At 37.3% G+C, this 20,551-nt stretch overlaps 1 protein-coding gene across 1 annotated transcript; it reads right to left on the bottom strand.

Annotated features, from left to right (window-relative positions):
• Positions 1-1,930: 1,930 nt before the first annotated feature.
• Positions 1,931-11,267, bottom strand: LOC116263904 (dolichyl-diphosphooligosaccharide--protein glycosyltransferase subunit DAD1). The gene is made up of 5 exons (XM_031643724.2): positions 11,091-11,267; positions 10,923-10,970; positions 2,505-2,592; positions 2,329-2,372; positions 1,931-2,249 (listed from the first exon to the last, which is right to left on the bottom strand). Exons 1-5 carry the CDS (start codon positions 11,172-11,174, stop codon positions 2,166-2,168), a joined length of 348 nt encoding a protein of 115 aa, XP_031499584.1. The 5' UTR covers positions 11,175-11,267; the 3' UTR covers positions 1,931-2,165.
• Positions 11,268-20,551: the final 9,284 nt, after the last annotated feature.

The raw sequence follows: 20,551 nt of genomic DNA, 5'->3' as shown, positions 1-20,551 counted from the left end.
CATCCTAAGTATTAAATTTTGTGACGGAATAAGAAAAACAACTGGGAGGAACATATCGCATAAAATAGGTACTTAACCAAATATACGCTATTCCCGTGTCCGTACAGATGCAATCTCCTCGTTAAAAAACCGAAGAATCAACATAAAACCGTGTCTTGGCATGTCCAGAATATATCGAATTTAAAAATCAAATGCTTGAAATATATATTTTTTTCACCTGCAAAATCCTGCAGACATCACTAGCTGTTTGGTACTCAAGTAGAATGTCAAACCATGACATTGATTCGGAAAGTATCCAAGGGGCTAGACCCAGTCGGCAAGGCAAGCATGGGTTATGTGCCGGTGTTAAAGTTCCACATCTACACCAAAAACCCACATAACTATTGTTCCATGTTTGATTAGTGCTAAATTTTTTCAATAATTTGAATTAAAGTTCCATTGCTATAGTAGAATTCTAGCAATTCAACCGGCCCTTAAATGTGAAAAAGCTCAACTCCTCCCCATGATTGAACTCAGAACCGTGGTGGCAATCTAAATAAAGCTCCTGAATTTTACTATTGTGCGAAGGAACCAACCAAAATAACTACTTATTACCATTTCCTCGTAAAAAGAAAACGACGACAACCTGTCTAGGTCCTTGCTGAATCGATTGGACATACAGTAAATGGAATGTAGCCGATCCCTAGAGCAAGCAAGGTCATTCTGGGTAAGCAGATGAATCTCATTGCCTGACGGGTTAAAACTCTCGTCCAACCCTTTCGTTTTTCTACTGACCTGCTTTCGATGAGTCGAACTGTTACCCTCCACTGTGTTTCAACTTTAAAAGCAAAAAAGGTTAATGCCCCCAACATGGAGATGGAGACAGACTACATCTTTACCCCAAACCATTGCACCAAACCCTTCCGGGACTCAGCAAGGTCATTCACATTAAAAAAAGATGAAGTCCTGAAAAATGACGTTACATCAAAAATTTGGGAAATGCCGGTCTTTTGTAGATTTGGACCTTTTATGAGTTGATTTTCCTCAAATACTGTAAAGCACAGAAGCACTTTATTTACGAACGATACGGATCTTACAAACCAGGACACGTATAGGAAAATTGTCGATGTATTCTTCGATGCCATTTACCAACTTTACTCAGATTTTCCAGAGAAGCATGCATATAAGCATATCCAATTGTGTGCTTGGTGCATGGAGCTTTCCAAAAGCAACCATGCAGATATTGACCACAGGCATAGCCTATTAGCCACTAAACTGCTTTATAATATGAAACATTTCACGCACCCTTTTGTGCTGAGAAGAGAGCAACGGTAAAGTGATGCATAGATAATGCCAGAATATGCACAAAAGAAAGAGGAAAACAGTACCATATTTCACTTTCACGGCGAAGGGAAATAACTTCACTCATATGAACATGCACCCACACATTCTTTTAACGATTGTCACAAATTTCGGTCTCGGGATTTAGACGGCAATATTTTTGCCAGCTATGCAAATATTGGCAATTTTTTAAAAAAAATCATAAAAAATTAGGTAAAAAGAAAATAAATGAGAAACCAACAAAAAAACATAAAACTAACTGAATATGTGATAAAAATTATGCCTTCGTAATCAGAGAAATGAAGATAAAAATTTTTTAACTTGACTTTTAAATTTCAAAGCAAAAATAACAAGGAAAAACGTAAAAAAAGGTGAAAAAAACATGAAAAAAAATGCGCTGAATTCACTTTAACATTTTCAAAAACAGCGTCTTTTCCAGTTTTATTCTTTTCAAGCATTTTTAATGAAAATATTGGGTATTTTTTTAGGAAGATGAGATATTTTGGTGACAATGTAACAGACAAAAGAGCCCTGCTGCAATGTGCAAGAGAAAACTAAATTATAGAACCCATGCGGTGGGAAGAAAAAAAAAAGCACCATCAACCACACATAGAAAATTCCATAATATTTTAAGCACTAGATCTAACGTTGAGGTGGTTCCTACAATATCATGGTTCTAACAAAGTCTAAGCGCGCTATGCCTTTTCATACAACAGTGTGTGCTCAAATGAAACATGAAAATGTGGCACTTTGCATTACAGGTGCACACGCAAGACTGTCAAAGAGCCTAGCAACTCACTCTTCAGTATTAAGTCATCAAAAATTTTGAAAAACTACAAGCCAATCTAACCCAGAAAGTTCATTATTACCAAGTGGAGAACTAGATTGCAGAGCACAAAATCCGCGAAAGCTCTTTCTGGAGATAAATCCTGACATGAAAAAGGCATTTCACGCAAAGAAGATAGATTTTCACGCTTTAATGGAATGTGACACAAGAAACACCCGTACCTTGAATTCTTTGTTCTCTTTGTTGACCTGTATCCTCAGGCAGACTGGAGCAAAACATGAGGAAGATTATCTTAATGGGTGTTTTAACATAATGATTCAAATTGCCGCTATATATTATCGCAAATGTTCTCTCAATGGGAAAGTGAGTGCACCATCAAGCCACAGGAGAAAGGTACCTGCTAGAACGGCAGTACCAATGCATGAAAGAACCCCAGAAAGGAAAGAGTTGAAGGGAAAAGATCCAACTATTGCCATGTAAACAACCTGTCATGAACCAATAAATTGAGAAGGAAAAGTTAGAAACTAGAAAATAAGATATCAAATGCAGGAAGACACAAAGAAAGTAGGAAGGGAGCAACACAAGTAAGATCTCCTAGGCATGACAACAAATTCATAAAAAAGCAAGCATATAGAACAACTAGGGATGTGTGTTAGTTCCTTCAAAATATATGTTGCAATTAAAAAATTATAAAATCAATACCAAGGATGAAAGTAACTCCCCTCTCCCCCCAAACACTTCTCCGTTGTAAAGAAGTCAAATTGGGGTCAAGCTCAGTCTCTCATTATCTCAGATACTTTGACATCTGCATCTAGCAGCAATAGTGCACCCATGTTCATAGAATAGCATTTACCACTTACCCTGGACACCTCGTCAGCATCTTGAACTTCAAAGAATGTTTTTGAAGAAGCATTAAGAGCAAAGATTACTAAAAGCCTGCAATAGGTGATAATGCATATCTCAAACTGAGCTCAACAAGAAAACATGGCCAGTTACCTTGGAATGACATAAGACCCAAAAATTGTTAACAGGTCTGCCAGGTTTTCCATTAAAACGTGATTTGCTTTTGCTATTTGAATAGACATTTTAGCAAAAGCTCCTAAATCATAAATTCTTAACGCCTTCCAACTAAAAAAAACACCTTGTTGTTCGATTGGAATTCCAGAATGCCTACATTGTTAATCAAAAACTACATACATTAAATTTTTTCACATCTCTGATTTCTAAAGTAAATACATTGCCGGTGAAAATAAATAATGTTTCTTACAAGGGACTAAATTTACGAATATTTCCAGTTGTGTACATATCCTCTCCAGTCCACTTCAGGTCAACAAGCTTAACATATCGTGGGGCACCTAATAAGATTGGTCTCATATATATATATATATCAGGTCAACAAGCTTAACATATCATGGGGCACCTAATAAGATTGGTCTCATATATATATATATACATATATATATGAGACCAATCTTAATAGGTGCCCCACGATATGTTAAGCTTGTTGACGTGAATATATATATACATATAAACTGATAGGATCGGAGTGGTAGCAGTCTGAATGTAGCAGTCCATGGCCGATCCTCTCCCAAAGATCTAGGAGGTTGTCGCTGGCTTATAGGGTTTAAATGTTAAATACACAAGATAGTTCCCGCCGGACAGTCAGCCCGGCTTAAAAGTAAGACAAGTGAGTACAAGAATGGCTTACTCAACCAGACTGGAACATACTACAAATGTCTAAAATGGGGGTGAGGATTAATACAACCGATGCGTACATAAAATTCTTGCCTCACTCAACCATACATCACATAGCAAACCACCCTAGGATAAATGAAGAAAAAAGGAAGGCTCCAGGAAAGATTACTCGTCTCCCAAATCTTCTTTCTATAAAAAGAACCTTTATTATTTCGACGCAACGAAAGAGCGGAAAATTACTTTTCTTTCTTTGTAGAAAGAAGATTTGGGAGACGAGTAATCTTTCCTGGAGCCTTCCTTTTTTCTTCATTTATCCTAGGGTGGTTTGCTATGTGATGTATGGTTGAGTGAGGAGAGAATTTTATGTACGCATCGGTTGTATTAAGCCTCACCCCCATTTTAGACATTTGTAGTAGGTTCAAACCGGGTTGCGGAAGTCATTCTTGTACTCACTTGTCCTACTTTTAAGCCGGGGTGACCGTCCGGCGGAAACCATCTTGTGTATTTAACATTTAAACCCTATAAGCCAGCGACAACCTCCTAAATCTTTGGGAGAGGATCAGCCATGGACATGCTACATTCAGACCGCTACCACTCCGATCTTATCAGTTTATATATATATATATATATATATATATATATATATATATATATATATATATATATATATATATTCAGGTCAACAAGCTTAACATATCATGGGCACCTAATAAGATTGGTCTCAAATTAGCCAATATATATATATATATATATATATATATATATATATATATATGCTTGGTATGTACACTGTATTTGTATACATTACATATACATGCTTGATGTACATATATATGTTTACATATTTTATGTATTTTTTGTTGCTCAACCAAACTCTCTTTAGCTGTTAGAGGCCTCCATTGGCTACATTTCTAACCACTGGACTAGGGGTGGGCATCGGGCTGGCCCACTAAGAACCAGGTCCAGGCCGGCCCGATGTTCGAAAGTTGGGCCCAAGCCCAGCCCGGTTATAATAAAAAATTATTTTAAATTATTTTTTTAATATAAATTATATTTTTAAGAAAATATATATTATTATTATTAAAAACTAATTTTAAAAATTAATCGGGGCGGATTGGGCCCCCGTCGGGCCGATCCGGGCCAGGTGCCCGGCCCGGTGCCCACCCCTACACTGGATGGCCTCCAACAGCCAGAAAGTAGAAACTACTGCTTCTCCATAATGGGGGACTGTTTCCCTTTTCTGTACTGTTGCTTCTCTGAAGCACTAGATGTGAAATACCAAGTTTTTTTCCTTCTTCTGTTTTGTGCTTTGATGCACACATTGTGTCATTGTGTGTATTGCAGCTCTTATGATTTCGTGTGTACATTGGTAGTTTATCAGCTGTACTACAGATTTCAATCTATATCAGCAAACTTGCATGGTATCAGAGCTTAAGAAGTGATCATAAGAGAAGGATTTCTTGGTCAATTCAAACTTGAAGCTCTTGGCCTGTTCAGTACCTTTTTTTTCTTATCCAACTTCAAACTACTGTACAGGAGGACATGTGCATCTGTCGAGTGGCTGATCAGTTTAAAGATCATTTGGGAAAAACTCTCTTATAGACTTGTTAACATCCTCCTTTTTGGTGTGCCCTTCTTTCCTTTTTTTTCATTTTTCTCAAGTCAAATGGAAGATGAGCAACACCCATGCCTCCTTATTCTTAAACTTTTACCTACCACGTGACATGGGCCTCCATAATACAGCATCACATAGGAGGAAGAGTGAATTCATTGGAGGTTCCAAAAAGGAAACTCAATTGATTTCATATCAAAATTGTGAAAGAAAAGCTCAACTGGGAAGAAATTAGCAAACAATATTTGTTTTAGACTATGTCACATAAGTACGGGTACGGTGCCGGTATGGGTACGGGTACGGACCATTTTCAAAAAAATTGGGTGCGGAGGTACGGCCATACACACATGCGGCCATATATATATATATATATATATATATATATATATATATATATATATCAAAAAATTTCAAACAGAATAACATATTCACATATTATATATATCAAAAAATTACAAACAGAATAGCATATTCATAAATCATGATCCAAAACACAGTGTGGAAGTAATTAACATACAAATATTTCAGCTTTCTTGATAAACAAGTCACAACTCAAGCCATGGTTAAAGAGGAAATGCTAAACAGGTAAACAGAACATGCTAAACAAGTCAAACTGTAAAACAGTAAAAGTCGGTGCAGGCTGCAGCCAAAAATTACTGATTTAATCATTTTAATGATAAAAAAACATAACTGTTAGAACATAAACACAGCATTATAGCCTATAATGCTATTTTTCTGTTCTAAGTGTTTTTATAGCAGGCTTAGCAGCACTCATAAGCCTTGAGTGACTGTCTGGCAGTGTCTTGACGACCGAAACCAAGAAAACAGAAACAGAAAACAAATAAAAACAGTCCATAGAACATTCACTTATTCAGAAGACAGACCAAAACAACAAGAAAACAAAAAAACGTAAAAAGAAAATCAAAACGACAAACAATAGATTAATAAAACAAAGAAATGGACTGTAAGATGGGATTTGAAGAACCAAAGAAAGCTACCGGAAAAACTACCGAACGTATGGTTGTAATAGCCGCCGGAGGAACAAGTTGCTGCCGACCATCGAAAACACAAGCGTCAGTCGAGAGGATTCACAAAAAATAAGCAAAATACCATCGCCAACGCCGCCTGCCGTCGCCGCCATTCGTCCACTGTAGTTGCCGGTCGCCAAAGAGATTGCCGCAGTCGGTGAGAAATGCATCGAAGGAGGAAGAAGACGTCTTTGGGGTTTAGGGTTTTCAACCATTTTAACGTTAGATGATGTTAAAACGTTAAAAACTTAAAATCATCAAAATAAAAAATGGACAACTATGGACTCGGACAAAGTTGACCGAGTCCGAAATTGGACGAAATTGAACCCGGGTACGTTGACCGCACTAGAGGCGCACCCACGGGATACCGGTACCGTACCCATACCGTGCGGGTACTGTGTGACATAGGTTTTAGATTATGAGAAGTGGGAAGAATGGAAAACAGTTATATCTCAGCATTCAACTTGCCAATTTAAATATGTTAATGAGGCTTGTCAGTCTCTTATGGAAATGCACCCTGTGAAGGATGTTGCTCACAAATGCAGGGTTCAATTGAAAATATTCAACTTCAGCAATAAGGAAAAACTATGAAAGAATATTTTGAAGAACTAAATCAAATATGGGATGAGCTATCTACTTTTGAACCACAATGGCATGTTCCTAACAAAGTTATTTTTAGGGGAAAAACAAGTTCAAGAAGAAAACTTTATGAGCTTAACATAGGTTGCCTAAGAACAACTGGCCTAAGTGCAATAGGTTGCCTAAGAACAACTAGCCTAAGTAACCAATGGTGTGTGCAAACAGTTGCTTAAGAGGATTATAGAGAGGCCTTACATACCTTCAGAATTTCAATTTTCAACTAGCCAGTTTCTTCACTAATGCTCTTGCATTACATCACTTCTAGTTCTTTTCTGACAAACTTTTAGTTGCAACACCATGAGTTTGAGGGGCTTAGATTGTACCAATATAAATATATATGTGTGTGTATAGTTAGGATATACACTATGTATTCATATACATTATGTATACACATTTTATGTATTATATATATATATATATATATATATATATATACACACACATATAGAAATTGAAATCAACTGGCTACCTCTGTGGCTGGATGGTTTATTTATTTGGTGTCGCTAAAAAGCATCGCAAAAGGTGCATTACATTGCTAAAAGTCGTAGCCAAGCAACTAACATCACCAATGCATCTATTGTGATGGTTTTTAGTGATACAGGATAAGGAAAAAGTATATTCTGCCACAGAAGTAGCTGGCTGATTTCAATTCACACACACACATATATATAGGATTTGTGGATTTCAATGTCCAGTTTTGGATGGAGCAAACCTCTGGCCTCTCACAGCACACCACCCATCGGGCAGAATATTTAATCCACCTGCCCAATGCAATGCATTGGGCAGCCATGATTGGATTCAGCTCCTATATAAAGGGATGCATGTATGTATATCCTTCGCTGTATTTTATTTTGTCATTGTTTTCTCTTTTTGTGTTTCTTTTTTCTCTTATGTATTTTTTATTGGTCAGCTGTAGTCTCCTAGCTGTTAGAGACCTCCAACAACTAGATCTCTAGCCACTAGACAGCCTCCAACAGTTAGAGAAGCTGTTGTTTGGGGACTCTTGTCCCTTTTTCATATTGTTGCTTCTTTGAAGCACTTTATGTGAAACCTAAAGTCTTCTTCAATTATGTTTGCTGTGCTTTGAGGCACATTATGTGTTCAACCCTTTAATTGGTGATTAATCATGTGTACTGATGCCAATGTTTCAAAACCAAGTGAATTGGAACTCAAGCAGTCCGACTGTCCACTCATGATTAATCATGTGTACTGATGCCAATGTTTCAAAACCAAGTGAATTGGAACTCAAGCAGTCCGACTGTCCACTCATGATTAATCATGTGTACTGATGCCAATGTTTCAAAACCAAGTGAATTGGAACTCAAGCAGTCCGACTGTCCACTCATGACTCGGCAAGTCAAACATAGTGACTCAAGCCATGTTTGATCAACTATTGTTTTCTAAAGAATATAATGTAAACTTATCATCTAAACATAAAAAGAAAGTTGTAGAATGATCCAATTATTTGTATATTCTGAAAAAGCATATTAATATCAAATAAAGGCATGACTAAGTTATATTTAGTTATTTACTCGTGTATAGCTGCATACTTCACCTTCACCATAATTGAGTATCAAGTATCAACATATCAATGAGAAACAACTACTCAACATAAACAAGAACTAAAGTAAAGATGACACATATCATCAAATTTTAGACAACTCGTACAAGTTTTTGGATGAGTGAAACGAGTTTCGGCAAGTCTTTTTGAGCTTCGAATAAAACCAAGGCCCCTTGGTAGGGGCCCAAATCAATGAATTGACTTGGCAAGTTACATTAATTGATATATTTTTGAATTTTATGTCAGCAAATTACAACTGGTCCTGACTACAGCTAGGTTTAAAGTTTAAACAAAGACCAGGAGTTGACAGGCCTTGTTTGGCCAAACCTGCCCAGCCAAGACCATACAGATATCAGGTTAGCTAACAGACGCAGCCCATTATCCAGCCTAAGCTGCTAAAAATCCCATGGACACACCAAAATAGGTTCCACATCCATGTTGGCGCAACAAGGGTGTGGGTTTGGGTGTGGATGTGGCCTCGTGCAGCTACCAACACCCACCCTTGTATTGGGTTAAAGCAAAAACCTCCCTCCCTCTCTCTCATTCCAAGAGGGGTTCGTCCTTTTTAAAAAAGAGGACATTTTGCTAACCTCTTCGAAAAGGATGACAAATCCTCTTTTAAGAGGAAGGATTATCATCCTTTTCAAAGAGGATGATAGCTTATCATCCTTTAAAAGAGGAAGACAGTCTTCTCTCAATTTTTTTTACTAAAATATACTTCAAAAGAAAAGTTTATTCTTGAAATGATATTAGCTAAAACTAAAAGTCGAAAGAAAAATGATAACATTGGTTCTAGAATTTCACCATTTCCAACTTTTTGGTTTGTCAACAAAGTCTGCAGTAGTTGAATGTCTGCACTTAATTTGTTTGTCAAAAAGAGGTTCATAATGCTCGTCAACAAACATCTTCCTAATAAATTAGGACAATCAATAGGTAGTTCAGTGCAACATAAATGACATATACTGGCTTTTCTAAAGGGATCCATTATGTCCATTGCAAGGATCATGCTAAAAGTATGTGCAATGTGACAATAAATACCACTTATGGATAGGAAGCTTTGGTTTTTGCAAGTATCATAAGCAAATCATCTTTTATGTGCACAAGGACTATGAAAGGGCCACTACCCTCTTGGCCACTTGTGGCCGATGTTTCAGTGGAAGCAATGTAAAAGAAATGCACCAGGCTGTAGGCACAGCCAAAAAAGAGAACCTTAAACAGCTAAGGGTTGTTTATTCTAAATGCATTTTCATCAAATGTTATGTCAGAGATGATAAGAAAGGTTCATGAATCTTGTGCAGTCACTATGTAAGCAACACGACTTACCCACTTCAGATCATCAGAGTGGCAAGGTACCACGATGATTCAACACTCAGTTTCAACATAGATCAATATGTTTGAACCATCAGATTTATAGCTAAGGGTGGACTCTCTAAAGATGATGAAGAATGTAATAGAAAAAGGACCCAGATCACAACCTCAAGTTTGATAAACCAACCCGAAAATTTAATGTGCACAAATAAAAGGCCGAACACACGTTCACAGACCATCAAGACACAAAAATCACATAGAACCAAGACCGACATCTTTCCTTTGGCCAAGCTCATTGATTATATGGCCCCACGGCTGATCATTTTTACTATGGGATAGAATAGGAAAATCGCTCATTTTTTGTATCAGATTGTATTGGAAATTCAACTATTTGTATCCAGTAGACTGTGTAAAGCCCCAATGCAACAGTCAGATAATCCGACAAGTAAAACCACAAGTATTCCCAGGAATTTCTTTATGATTTCAGAAGTTCACGTACATGGTCTCCATAAACAACCTAGCAACAGAATATCCTTTTCGGATCTCTTTAATTTTCCGGATCGCAGATTGAGATTTATATTCATGAAAAGTCTCGACGCCAAGTCCAAGAATAAATCACGAACAAAATAAATTAAAATTTATACTTTCTTCACCCGCAAAGAAAGGTGTATACACCATCAAAATAGAAACTGTAAAACAAGATAACCGACAAAAAAAATTGTTCCTAGTCTATCTTGTCCAATAGATGATGTTTTTCTTACACCAGACGGCTTGTAGAACAAAAGGGGATGAATTGTGGGAAGTAAAACAGTAGAAAAAGAACATGGAAGGAGAAATTGGTCGGATAACACATCAATTGTTTGCATAACTTACAGAAAAATAAAATCCAAAAAAAAAAAAAACTGTCATGGTACATGGTAATAGAAAGCATAACAAGGAAATAGAAGGAAAAGTAAAAGGAATGAGATTTACTTGAATGAGAGCGGTGAGAACCGCAAAGACAATGTAGACATCGATGATCTGAAAATATCAATACCTTTGTGGATCAGAACGAGTGGGAGAAGAAACAGAAAAGTCTAAGATTAGGGGTTACGATTTTAATGAGGATTAAGATGAGAAGGAGCAGAGGAGAAGCGACACCTTGAGGTTGGTGGGGGTCGCGTTGTACGCAGAACGAAGCGACCGGAAAAGATCCTGCGCGTCTTTTGTCGTCGATCTCGCCATCCCCTCTCTCCCTCTCCCTCGCCTTCTCCCTCCCGATGTTACAAAGAGAAAAAAGAAATAAGGTTTACCTCGGATGGCCTCGGATCTCAGATCCCCGCTGACTTCAAACCTCGATTTTAGGTCGGGGTTGCAAAATCTGACCCTAAAACTCGACGTGTTTGATTGACGGGCATTCTAAAAACGTGGGATAATATATTCTCCCTTTTCATCCCTCCTTCAAAACAATAGGGAAGATCACGGTAGAGATATGTTTGATGGCTTTAGATTTTTTATCTGAGCTTACTCTCCGAGGCTAAACAATCTGACCCTAAAAACTCGACATGTTTGATGGCCATTTAAAAAATAGCTAATCTTCGTACACCCCTAAACACTTTCTTCTAATAAACGTCTACATAGCCGCGACGACTAGTTGTATATAACATTTATTAGTTGTTCTAAGCGAAATCTCATTTTAGAATCTACCTTAGCAAATGAATTGATTAAATACAAATTTTGTTGATCTGATCATGATCTTATAGTCTTATACTTATAATAAGAAAAAAGGATCTTTCTCCATCAATCCCTTTGTCCCTCATTTTTCGAGAATCAAAAAGGACTTTATCAAGTTTGAATTTGTCCATTTGAAATCTGGTTTCTTTTTCTTTCCTTCTTTTTTTCTTTTATTCTCTTCCATCATTCCTTAAGGCCATGTTTGATGCACATGAAAAATCTTGTGCATCGGGTGAAAATCGTACGACGAAGGATAATTTAACGCGGTTTGTGGTGAGTGCATCAAACATCAAAAAAATTAACCCGCAAAATTCGTACGACAAAGGAAAATTTAACGCGCAAAAAAGTCCGACCTCAGGAAGTCGGACTTTTTTCCGCAAACTTTTTTTAGAGCCATTAGGACTCTCTCGTTCCTCTCCTTTTCTCTCCTCTTTCCCCTCCATCGAAGCGCCTCTTCCCCTCTCCTCTCTCGCTCTCTCACTGCTCTCTTGTTCCTCTCCTCTTTCCCCAACATCGCCCGCTTGCAGACCCAGGTGAGTCCTATGTGTCTATCTGTCGCTCTCTCACACGCACGTTCTCCTTCAATAGATATCATGTGTGCATTTTGGAGATCCACATCCATTGCATAGTCTGCACCTTTTTTGGCTATTTTTCAATTGTATGTGTATTTGATCTGAACCATTTGTCTTGAAAAAATTGAACTCTAACTCATATGAATATCTAACTCCATACTTATATGAATATCAGGGACCTCAAATCTGAGAATAGACTGATTTGACTCTCTCTCTCACCAAACATCGAGTGGAGTGCACATTTTGCTTGGCCTTTGGTTCTTGATCTCTTTTCCTCTTCATTCTTCAATTGTTTCTTTATCTGTGCCTGGTGTCATCTCTTTTCAGCTTATATGTTTTCAGTTTTCTATAATTGTGTTTTCTGTTCACTGATTGTTTTCTGTTCACCGATCCTAGATACAACATTCTTTACCTGTATGTTTTCCGTTTTACTGTTTTCAGTTTATATATTTCTGTTTTCTAATGACTGTTTTTCATTTTTCTTTCTTTTTGTCTAGTGTATTTTCTGTTCTCTAATGTTAGATTCATCATTCTTTACCTGTTAGTTCTCTGTTTTGCTGCTTTGCTGCATATGTTTTGTTGTTATTATACAGAAAACCAATATGCAAATGGGGTTAGTAACCTGCTTTGCTGTGCAATTTTCTAGAGCCATCCTTCTTTTAGTAGCTTTAGTTATGAACAAAAGAAAATAAGCACCATTTGTTTGCATTATATATTTCTTCATGAGTAGGTATCTAACTTTCTTACCTGTTAGCCGGTGGTTCATGTCTGCTTTTCCATATTACCCATCTATCAACTTTCTTTATGCAAGATTTTTCATACTGAAAAATGTAGTTGTGAAGAAATATTGTCAAAAACATTACCATGGAAGACAACGGTCCATCAAAGGAGAATCTTACGTGGACTGAAGCACAGACATTGACAATGTCATCACAAAGCAAGAAAAAAGAAAAAATGAAGTTTGTTGAATGGAAGTATAGCCAGAAATGTTGGATTACTTATTTTGTGATTACATGTTTTCTTTGTTAGATCTGTACTCGTTAAACTTATATACTGGATGGGAGTACACGTTTTGGTTAAGGTTTTATAACTTTCATACAGGTTTAAGTGTGTTATGGCTCTAATTTGTAGTTGGTCAACTACACTGAACTCGTGGATGTCATGGACTACTTCTGTAATTATTTGTGGATGGTATGAAATCATGTTACTTGTTTTTGTATGTCCATCTGTATTTGGACGCAGTCGATTTTGAGGAATGCATGAACTGTGTGTAGCAAGATTAGGTCATGCCAATACTATTGTTTCTTCTTTTTGTTAACAAATACCTTAGATTGTTGTTTAATCGAATTGGATTGCCTTGTCTTTCATGTTTTATTTGAAAAGGTGTTGTAGCTTTCATGTTTTAACCAGATTGGAATGTTGTTTAACTAATTTGTTGTTTTTAAAGATCATCTTCCAATTTGTACCCACGTGAAATTAGAGGAGAACAAAAAAAACAACAACTTCTAACGGTAAGGAAAAAAGGCTCTCAGATATTTTACCTTCTGCACTAAATACAGTTAATTTTACCCTGTAAAAAACTATCATGTGCACCAAACACAGTTAATTTTACCGTGTAAAAAACTACCATGTCATCAAACATGGCCTCAGATTGGAAGAGGGAAAATTTTCATCTTGTATTTTTTTCCAGCATTCTTTTCCATGGTAAATTTACCACGTTAAATTCTTCTCTGCCATCAAACGGGGCCTAAGTTCCATGGGTTTGATCCTGTAGAATCCGATCCATTTTCTCATTGAACGAAGGGTACGAAACCAATTAGATTGATTTTTTGATCAAAAGTACTATGTGAAATCTTTGGTTTCTTTCCTCTCCCTTTATCTCTATCTCATAGGTATAATGTTTGAATCAATTTTCTTCTGTATGAATCGATATTATTACATTCCAATTCTTTCTTTATACTTCCAAGGAAAATCCCTAATTGGATCCCAAATTGATGGGATGGCGTGATTTTATCCATGCGGTTATGCACTCTTCGAAGAATCAATTTTTTGAAAGATCCTGGCTTTCGTGCTTTGGTGCGTCGTCTAAGATCCTTTCGATGACCTATGTTGAAGGGATATCTATATGATCCGATCAATTGCACAAGGCCCACGGTAGCAACGGAACCGGGGAAAGTGTACAGAAAAGACAGTTCCTTTCTATTAACTTAGTATTAATTACTGACCACAGCTCAGTGAGTCCTTTCTTCCATGATGAACTATTGGCACCAGTCCTACATTTTGTCTTTGTGAATTGAGGAAAAAGGGGAGTTCAGCAGGAAGAAGATTGTAACATGAGAGAGCAATGAGGTCAACCTGTTTCAAATATACAACATGGATTCTGGCAATGCAATGTAGTCAGACCCTCATGTCGATCCGACTGAATCAGTCTTTCCATGGAGGGTGAGTTAGGACCTGCTAGTCAAGATGATAGTAAGTTACAAATTCGGTCTTGGTAGGACATATATTTATATTACTATATATGTTAGGTGGGATTACCATCATCCTTTTTGTAGTGAAGAATTGTGTATGTGTTCCTAATAAAAGGAATTTGTTCATTTTTCGAGGTCTCATTGCCTATAGGTGGAAGAGGTTGAGTTATGGATGTGAGGTGGGGCCAAAAAAAGGGGGGTTCCATTTATAATCCAGACAGGATTCGTGTATATATCTCACAAAGACATAAAATCAAAGTGGGGATAAAGTAGCTGGAAGAGACCTTACTACCCATTCTCTGGTCTACCAGCGTTCATTATTTATAATACTTCGGGAGCTAATGAAACTATCTTAGTGAAATTTAATTGGAGAAATGAACTAGGTTTGGACTCCATGCCTAGATGACCTTTTTTTTTTAATTATTTAAATAGATTGCTTTTTAAAACATTTTAGAGAACAACTATGATTTGAAAATGATCCTTGTATGAAGACTAGGCTAGATTTAGGTTTTCACATGCATGGGTTGATGCACATAGGGTATGCTACTTTGCTAACCCAACTCGGTTTCAGACAAGAAGTGCATGTGGGTGCAAGGTGGCTCAGTGCATGTCAAAACAAAGGTGGCATGATTAAAGAAAATATAAAAGAAATATATATTTTGTATGCATGGCTTAAGTAAAAATACATAAGCAAAAAACATGAAACTAAAAGAAAGAAACAAAGAAGAGATGGGCATACCTGATCCTTATGTCTACCTTAAAGACATTAAAATAAATATGTAGAAAATAAACATGCTAAACTACAACATTATTAAAGGAACTAAGAAAAACAAACTAAATTAAGCATGCTACAGACAAAAGAAAACTAAACTAAACATTCTTGAAAGTAAAAACTAAACTAAACATGCATAAAGAACTAAAGTGCAAATAAGAAAAAAAAAAGAGAAAAAAAAATTACCTAAAGTTCACGCCTTGGCTGCGCCCTCTCTCACAACCCTCACAACTTTTTGAGCTTCTCAAGGAATAGCTCAAAGTGTGTAGCACCAAAAGAAATGAAGGTGGCTTATAAGAGAGAAAAGGGCAAACTCCATTGGAATTTTTGATGTAGTACTAAACTTTTGGCACTCTCTTTCCCCTTTAACACTCTAAACCATAGGTTAAAAGCATATTTTGAATTGCATTTTGCTCATTGCGATCTCGTCTAGACTCCAAATTTGATTTTGTAAAAAGCAACGCGTGCATGGAGAAATGCTTATCAATTTTTGACAAAGTATTTAGGTTGACATGAAGTGTGGAGAATGAACAATGTGAAAATATGAAGAGGAGAAAACACACTTTTAAACCTTATTCTAAAACTTAATATAAATCAGAAAAATGTTCATTCCAGCTACATATGGATACCGATTTTGATTCTGTCTGTGCTAGAGCCCTCAACAAAGAATTCAACACCAATTCATGTATTTATGTGTGAATGACATTGAGCATGGAGTGAGAAAATACTGATACATTTTTGAGATATAATGTGCATTAAGCTCACATGTGAATCTTGGATCTTGGTTTGATGATGAGATCCAATTCCAGGTCTAGATACAAGAAAAATTCTAGAAGATGGATCCACATATGGTATTGGAATTTGGATATGATTTAATATCTAGGATCTAAAATGAGAATAATGGATCTATATCTATAAAAATAATTCGGATCTGAGACTTGAATTTGGTATCTAAACATGGAATAAGACTTGAACATATGCTCTGAATGGGAATCTGAAAACAACATGGACCTGGACGAGGCTCGAGCTGGATTAAGGGGGTTCACCTGTATTGAGTTCATTTTTCAAACCTAGGTTCAGACCTAGGCTGCGTGCAAGCGTAGCATAGGTGATGTCTTTGTGAAATTCAGTTTTGATAAGAAATTAGGGTGGTTGAGCTTGTGCTCAAGCCTACCAGATCCATAAAATCTATATAAAAAACAAACATAGGTTCATGTGGCCCTTAAGTTAGGTCTTTAAAAATCCATTTGATGAGTGGTAAAATTGTCATTTGGACTTGTGAGAACTTGGGTGTTCACACTACTCAACTTCTCTCTCTCTCTCTTCATCTTCCAACTGGTGTCCCTCTCACATTCAGTTTAAACCTTCTTCCCCCTTCCATTTGAACTCATACCTATTGCTCCCTCATTCCATTCATGCTCCTACTCCTACATTGTCTCATTCCTCCCTTCTTGAAATTCTATTGTTTAGATGATTCTATTCCACCTACAATGGCCACGATGCAAGTTTCTATTTCTCAATATGAAATTTCTACCATATATTATACCATCATTTCTATGAACCACCCTCTTATGTGTAAGCAATCACGCCAAAACCTATCCCCTACTGCATGCTTAAAGCTTTCTTGTTGACTTGATATATTCAACCTCTATCCACCTAGAATCTATTTGCATCCCAAAAATTTTTTGGTTTTTGGAGTGCTTCAGAAAAATGAGGTTTTGTTTTAAAATGAGAAAGAAAATGACTCGCCCATCAGTATGAGGATCGACCGTTTCCGATGCCTTTACCAGGGGTAATTAATCCAAGGGCTATGCTTATTCTTGATGCATTTCATTTTTGCTTAAATATTTTTTTCATTCTAAATGCGGTGTAGTGTTTGAGAAAATGTTGAAGATTTGATGTTTCAAGATTTTGATAAAGTTTTGAAGAATCATTTGAGAGTGTAAAATATTTTGATTTGAGAGATTTAAAATGCCCTAGGTTATTGTTGTGTGATGTGCTTGGAGCATTGGACTTCTGCCTTTCTAACATGGATGTCGTAAGGAAGGCTGAACAACTCTCATTGGAATTCACACATCCATGGATGATTGCTCTACCGTTACAGTGTGAATGGATCTGTATCGTTTCAAGCCACCACCGAAGTTGTATCCCGACTGTAGGTCACCCGTAGTGTGCATGCGCCTGTGTTTGCACTCACAGGAGTTATCAATTCACTAAAGCAAATGTAAATGATATGATTGTAAATGAAACAAATGTGATTAAAGTGAATATACAAAAAATGAATGTGATTATTAAGTGTGTTAATTATAGTCATTGAGTGGTCTTTACATGTTGTGGTATATGTGAAGAGCTACCATGACATGTTATATGAATGCATGCTCCTATCATGATATTATAGTGTTTATGTTTTTTGTATTGTTACATCTCATATTTGAGCCCTTACCTTAGAGGGTTAGAGATTTATTTAGTTTGTCACCATACTGCAAAGGTTAAACCTTTTGCTGTTTACTTTTTTAGGTTATGGCGGACCTAGGTCAGCAGGTTGATCAAATGGTTCCACTCACATCCTATTGAGGAGATTTTAGATCTATTGTAGTGTCGGCGTGTCATGTTTTAGGTCTCATTGATGTCATGTTTTTGTTAGATATCAATGTTGATGTTTTGGGGCACTTTTATCATGTAACTTATTGAGAAATATGAAATGATTTTGTATGAACTGAATTTACTACATAATAAAATGTTTGTCCCATTATCTTTTGATGCACATAGCTCCTTTTTAATTATTGTGTCGTCACACTTCGACGTTTTATGTTTTAATGAAAAAAAAAAAGTCATTTAGGGGTAAAAATGTTGGGGTGTGACAGTATAAATATGCATCAAATGAGCATGTAAATTACCGGATTAGAGTGCCCAAAGTTAGTTTGTGGGTTTAGGCAAGTTACTAGCGGAATCCCAAGTTTCTGGCCAAATTCCTGTGAATCCATCCATTGCATCCTCCATCAGATGCCAGAAACAAACTCCTAGGTCGATATGAGCAAAACCAGTGGTTACATGCCAAAATCTAACCAAAATTGAGGGAGAAACATCCTTAAGAAGTCTCAGCTGGACTTCAACGTCTTTTTCAGTGTTTTCTAAGTTTTTCAATGAATCTTGATTTTTCGACAGAATATACCAACATGTTTTTTATTCTTTGATGATTGGACATAGTCGTATCCGGCATAACCGTGTCCTCCAAACTCATCATGCCCCTCTTCGAGTCCCGCTGCACTATGTCCCCCTTTGTTCTATTGGCATGTGTCATCCTCTTCTCCAGTGTATTCTCTCCCCCTACACCAGTCTTCTAAAGCAGATCAGCCATAGTTGGGCACCTTTTGGTCGCTGCCCATCTTCCACCTGTCCCTCGGTATCTGGTGACCAAAGCCCACGATAGGAGCATGCAGTACTCAGCAACCGTACGTTTCGTAGAAACGCTAGGCAAGTCTCCCGGTTGGTTATTACCCCCGATCACCTTATTGGGGACTCTTGGTTGACTTGGGCCATCTTTGGCCACGGATTGCCAGTGTGACCATCATTGAAGGGTCCTAGCACTCGGACCTGTCTTAGGGATTGGGTGTGGTTTGATCAATTCATAGGCATGTATGATGGGGTGTTTTGCTATGGTTTGTTTGAGTGAGCTGTGAATGACTCTAGTGTATCGCCAGGCATTGTTCTAGCCTCACATTACTTGGAGCATATGAAAATGTTGTAGTAAGGAATTTGTGAGGCTCCCTTGTCCTATTGAGGATTATTTGGCCAGGTTATATATTTGGCAGGGTGATTTTTGTAGTGGCTCCTTCCCTCATCGTGTGACTCAGACGGGTTATCTTGAGTAGTGGCCTAACATTTAGCCAGCGCCAAAACTAGTGAAAGAGGCACATCTGCCAGTGGTGGCAAGGATAGTTGGACAAAATCAAGTTATTCAAGATCAGATGCACCTCATACATGAGTTGGTTAATATTCTGAATTCAGTGAAGGAAAAATCTGCTCCACTTAAGCTTGATGTTAGTAAAGCATTTCACAAGGAAGGCCTTCGTTGAGCTGTGGCTGAGTCACTTTGGATTTCGTGGTGTGTGAATCTGTAAATGTAACGTTAAAGACTTTATAGCATTTATTTCTGAATTTTAGGTTGGCATAAATTTTGGCAATTTATGGAAGGGAGATTTGATAAAAATATCAAGCGTAAACATCGGTCATTGAGTATTGGAGTTGGTGGAATTCCCAGACTTTCAAATTCAAATGGCTTAGGCGTTGTTGGTCGACTACTTTCCCAATGGTGCTTTGGGGTATATGGAAGTACAATAACACAATTTTTTTTGAATGCACAGTTCCCTTTATGGGCCAGGTGTTGATAGATATATGGAATGACCTGGCTACTATTTTCTGTAATGCTCCGTGGAGTAAAATTTACACTCTTTAATTAAAGTTATGGCTTGGAATTTCCATAACAACGGACCACTGGCCTTCATTTCACCGACCTGGATGGCATATATTTACGGCTTGTGTGGAGTCAACACCTTGGTCAAGAGTAGCAGTAGTGGCCCCTTTTAATGGTTTTGCAGGGTCTTACTGGAGGCAAGGTGGATCTCGTTGGGAATTTTGCTGAGTTCTTCAACTATTTGCTACGTCGTTTACCAGATCTTAATGGCACAGTACACCTTATAGGTGGCACAACGAAGTGGAGAAAATCCCTCCTCAAGCTCCGCAGGGAGAATTGGAGAGCTGGTTTTGGCTTCAATGCACCGACTAATGGCTGTGAATAATTTTGGTTTACCCTCCAACCGAGATTTTGCAACTATTAACCTGTTGAAAGTCAAGTTCCCTTGTAATTCTGGGCTGGAATGGGATCACATTCATGTAGTGTGATTTTGTTAACAGAATATGATCTATTTTGTTATTTTGAATAGTCTTTCAGTTCATTATTTCGAATAAAGGTTGGAAGCCCAACTCCCAGCGGCCTTGCATCGGTAATAAGTGTGGCTCGTGAATTTGAATTTTTTTAAAGCTTGGAATTAGGCAAGAGGTTTCTCAATTTTT

Source organism: Nymphaea colorata, chromosome 11 (assembly GCF_008831285.2).
Source record: "Nymphaea colorata isolate Beijing-Zhang1983 chromosome 11, ASM883128v2, whole genome shotgun sequence".
NCBI classification, from domain to species: domain Eukaryota; kingdom Viridiplantae; phylum Streptophyta; class Magnoliopsida; order Nymphaeales; family Nymphaeaceae; genus Nymphaea; species Nymphaea colorata.
Note: the sequence above shows the minus strand (reverse complement) of the source record. Positions and strands in the feature narration are given on the sequence as shown.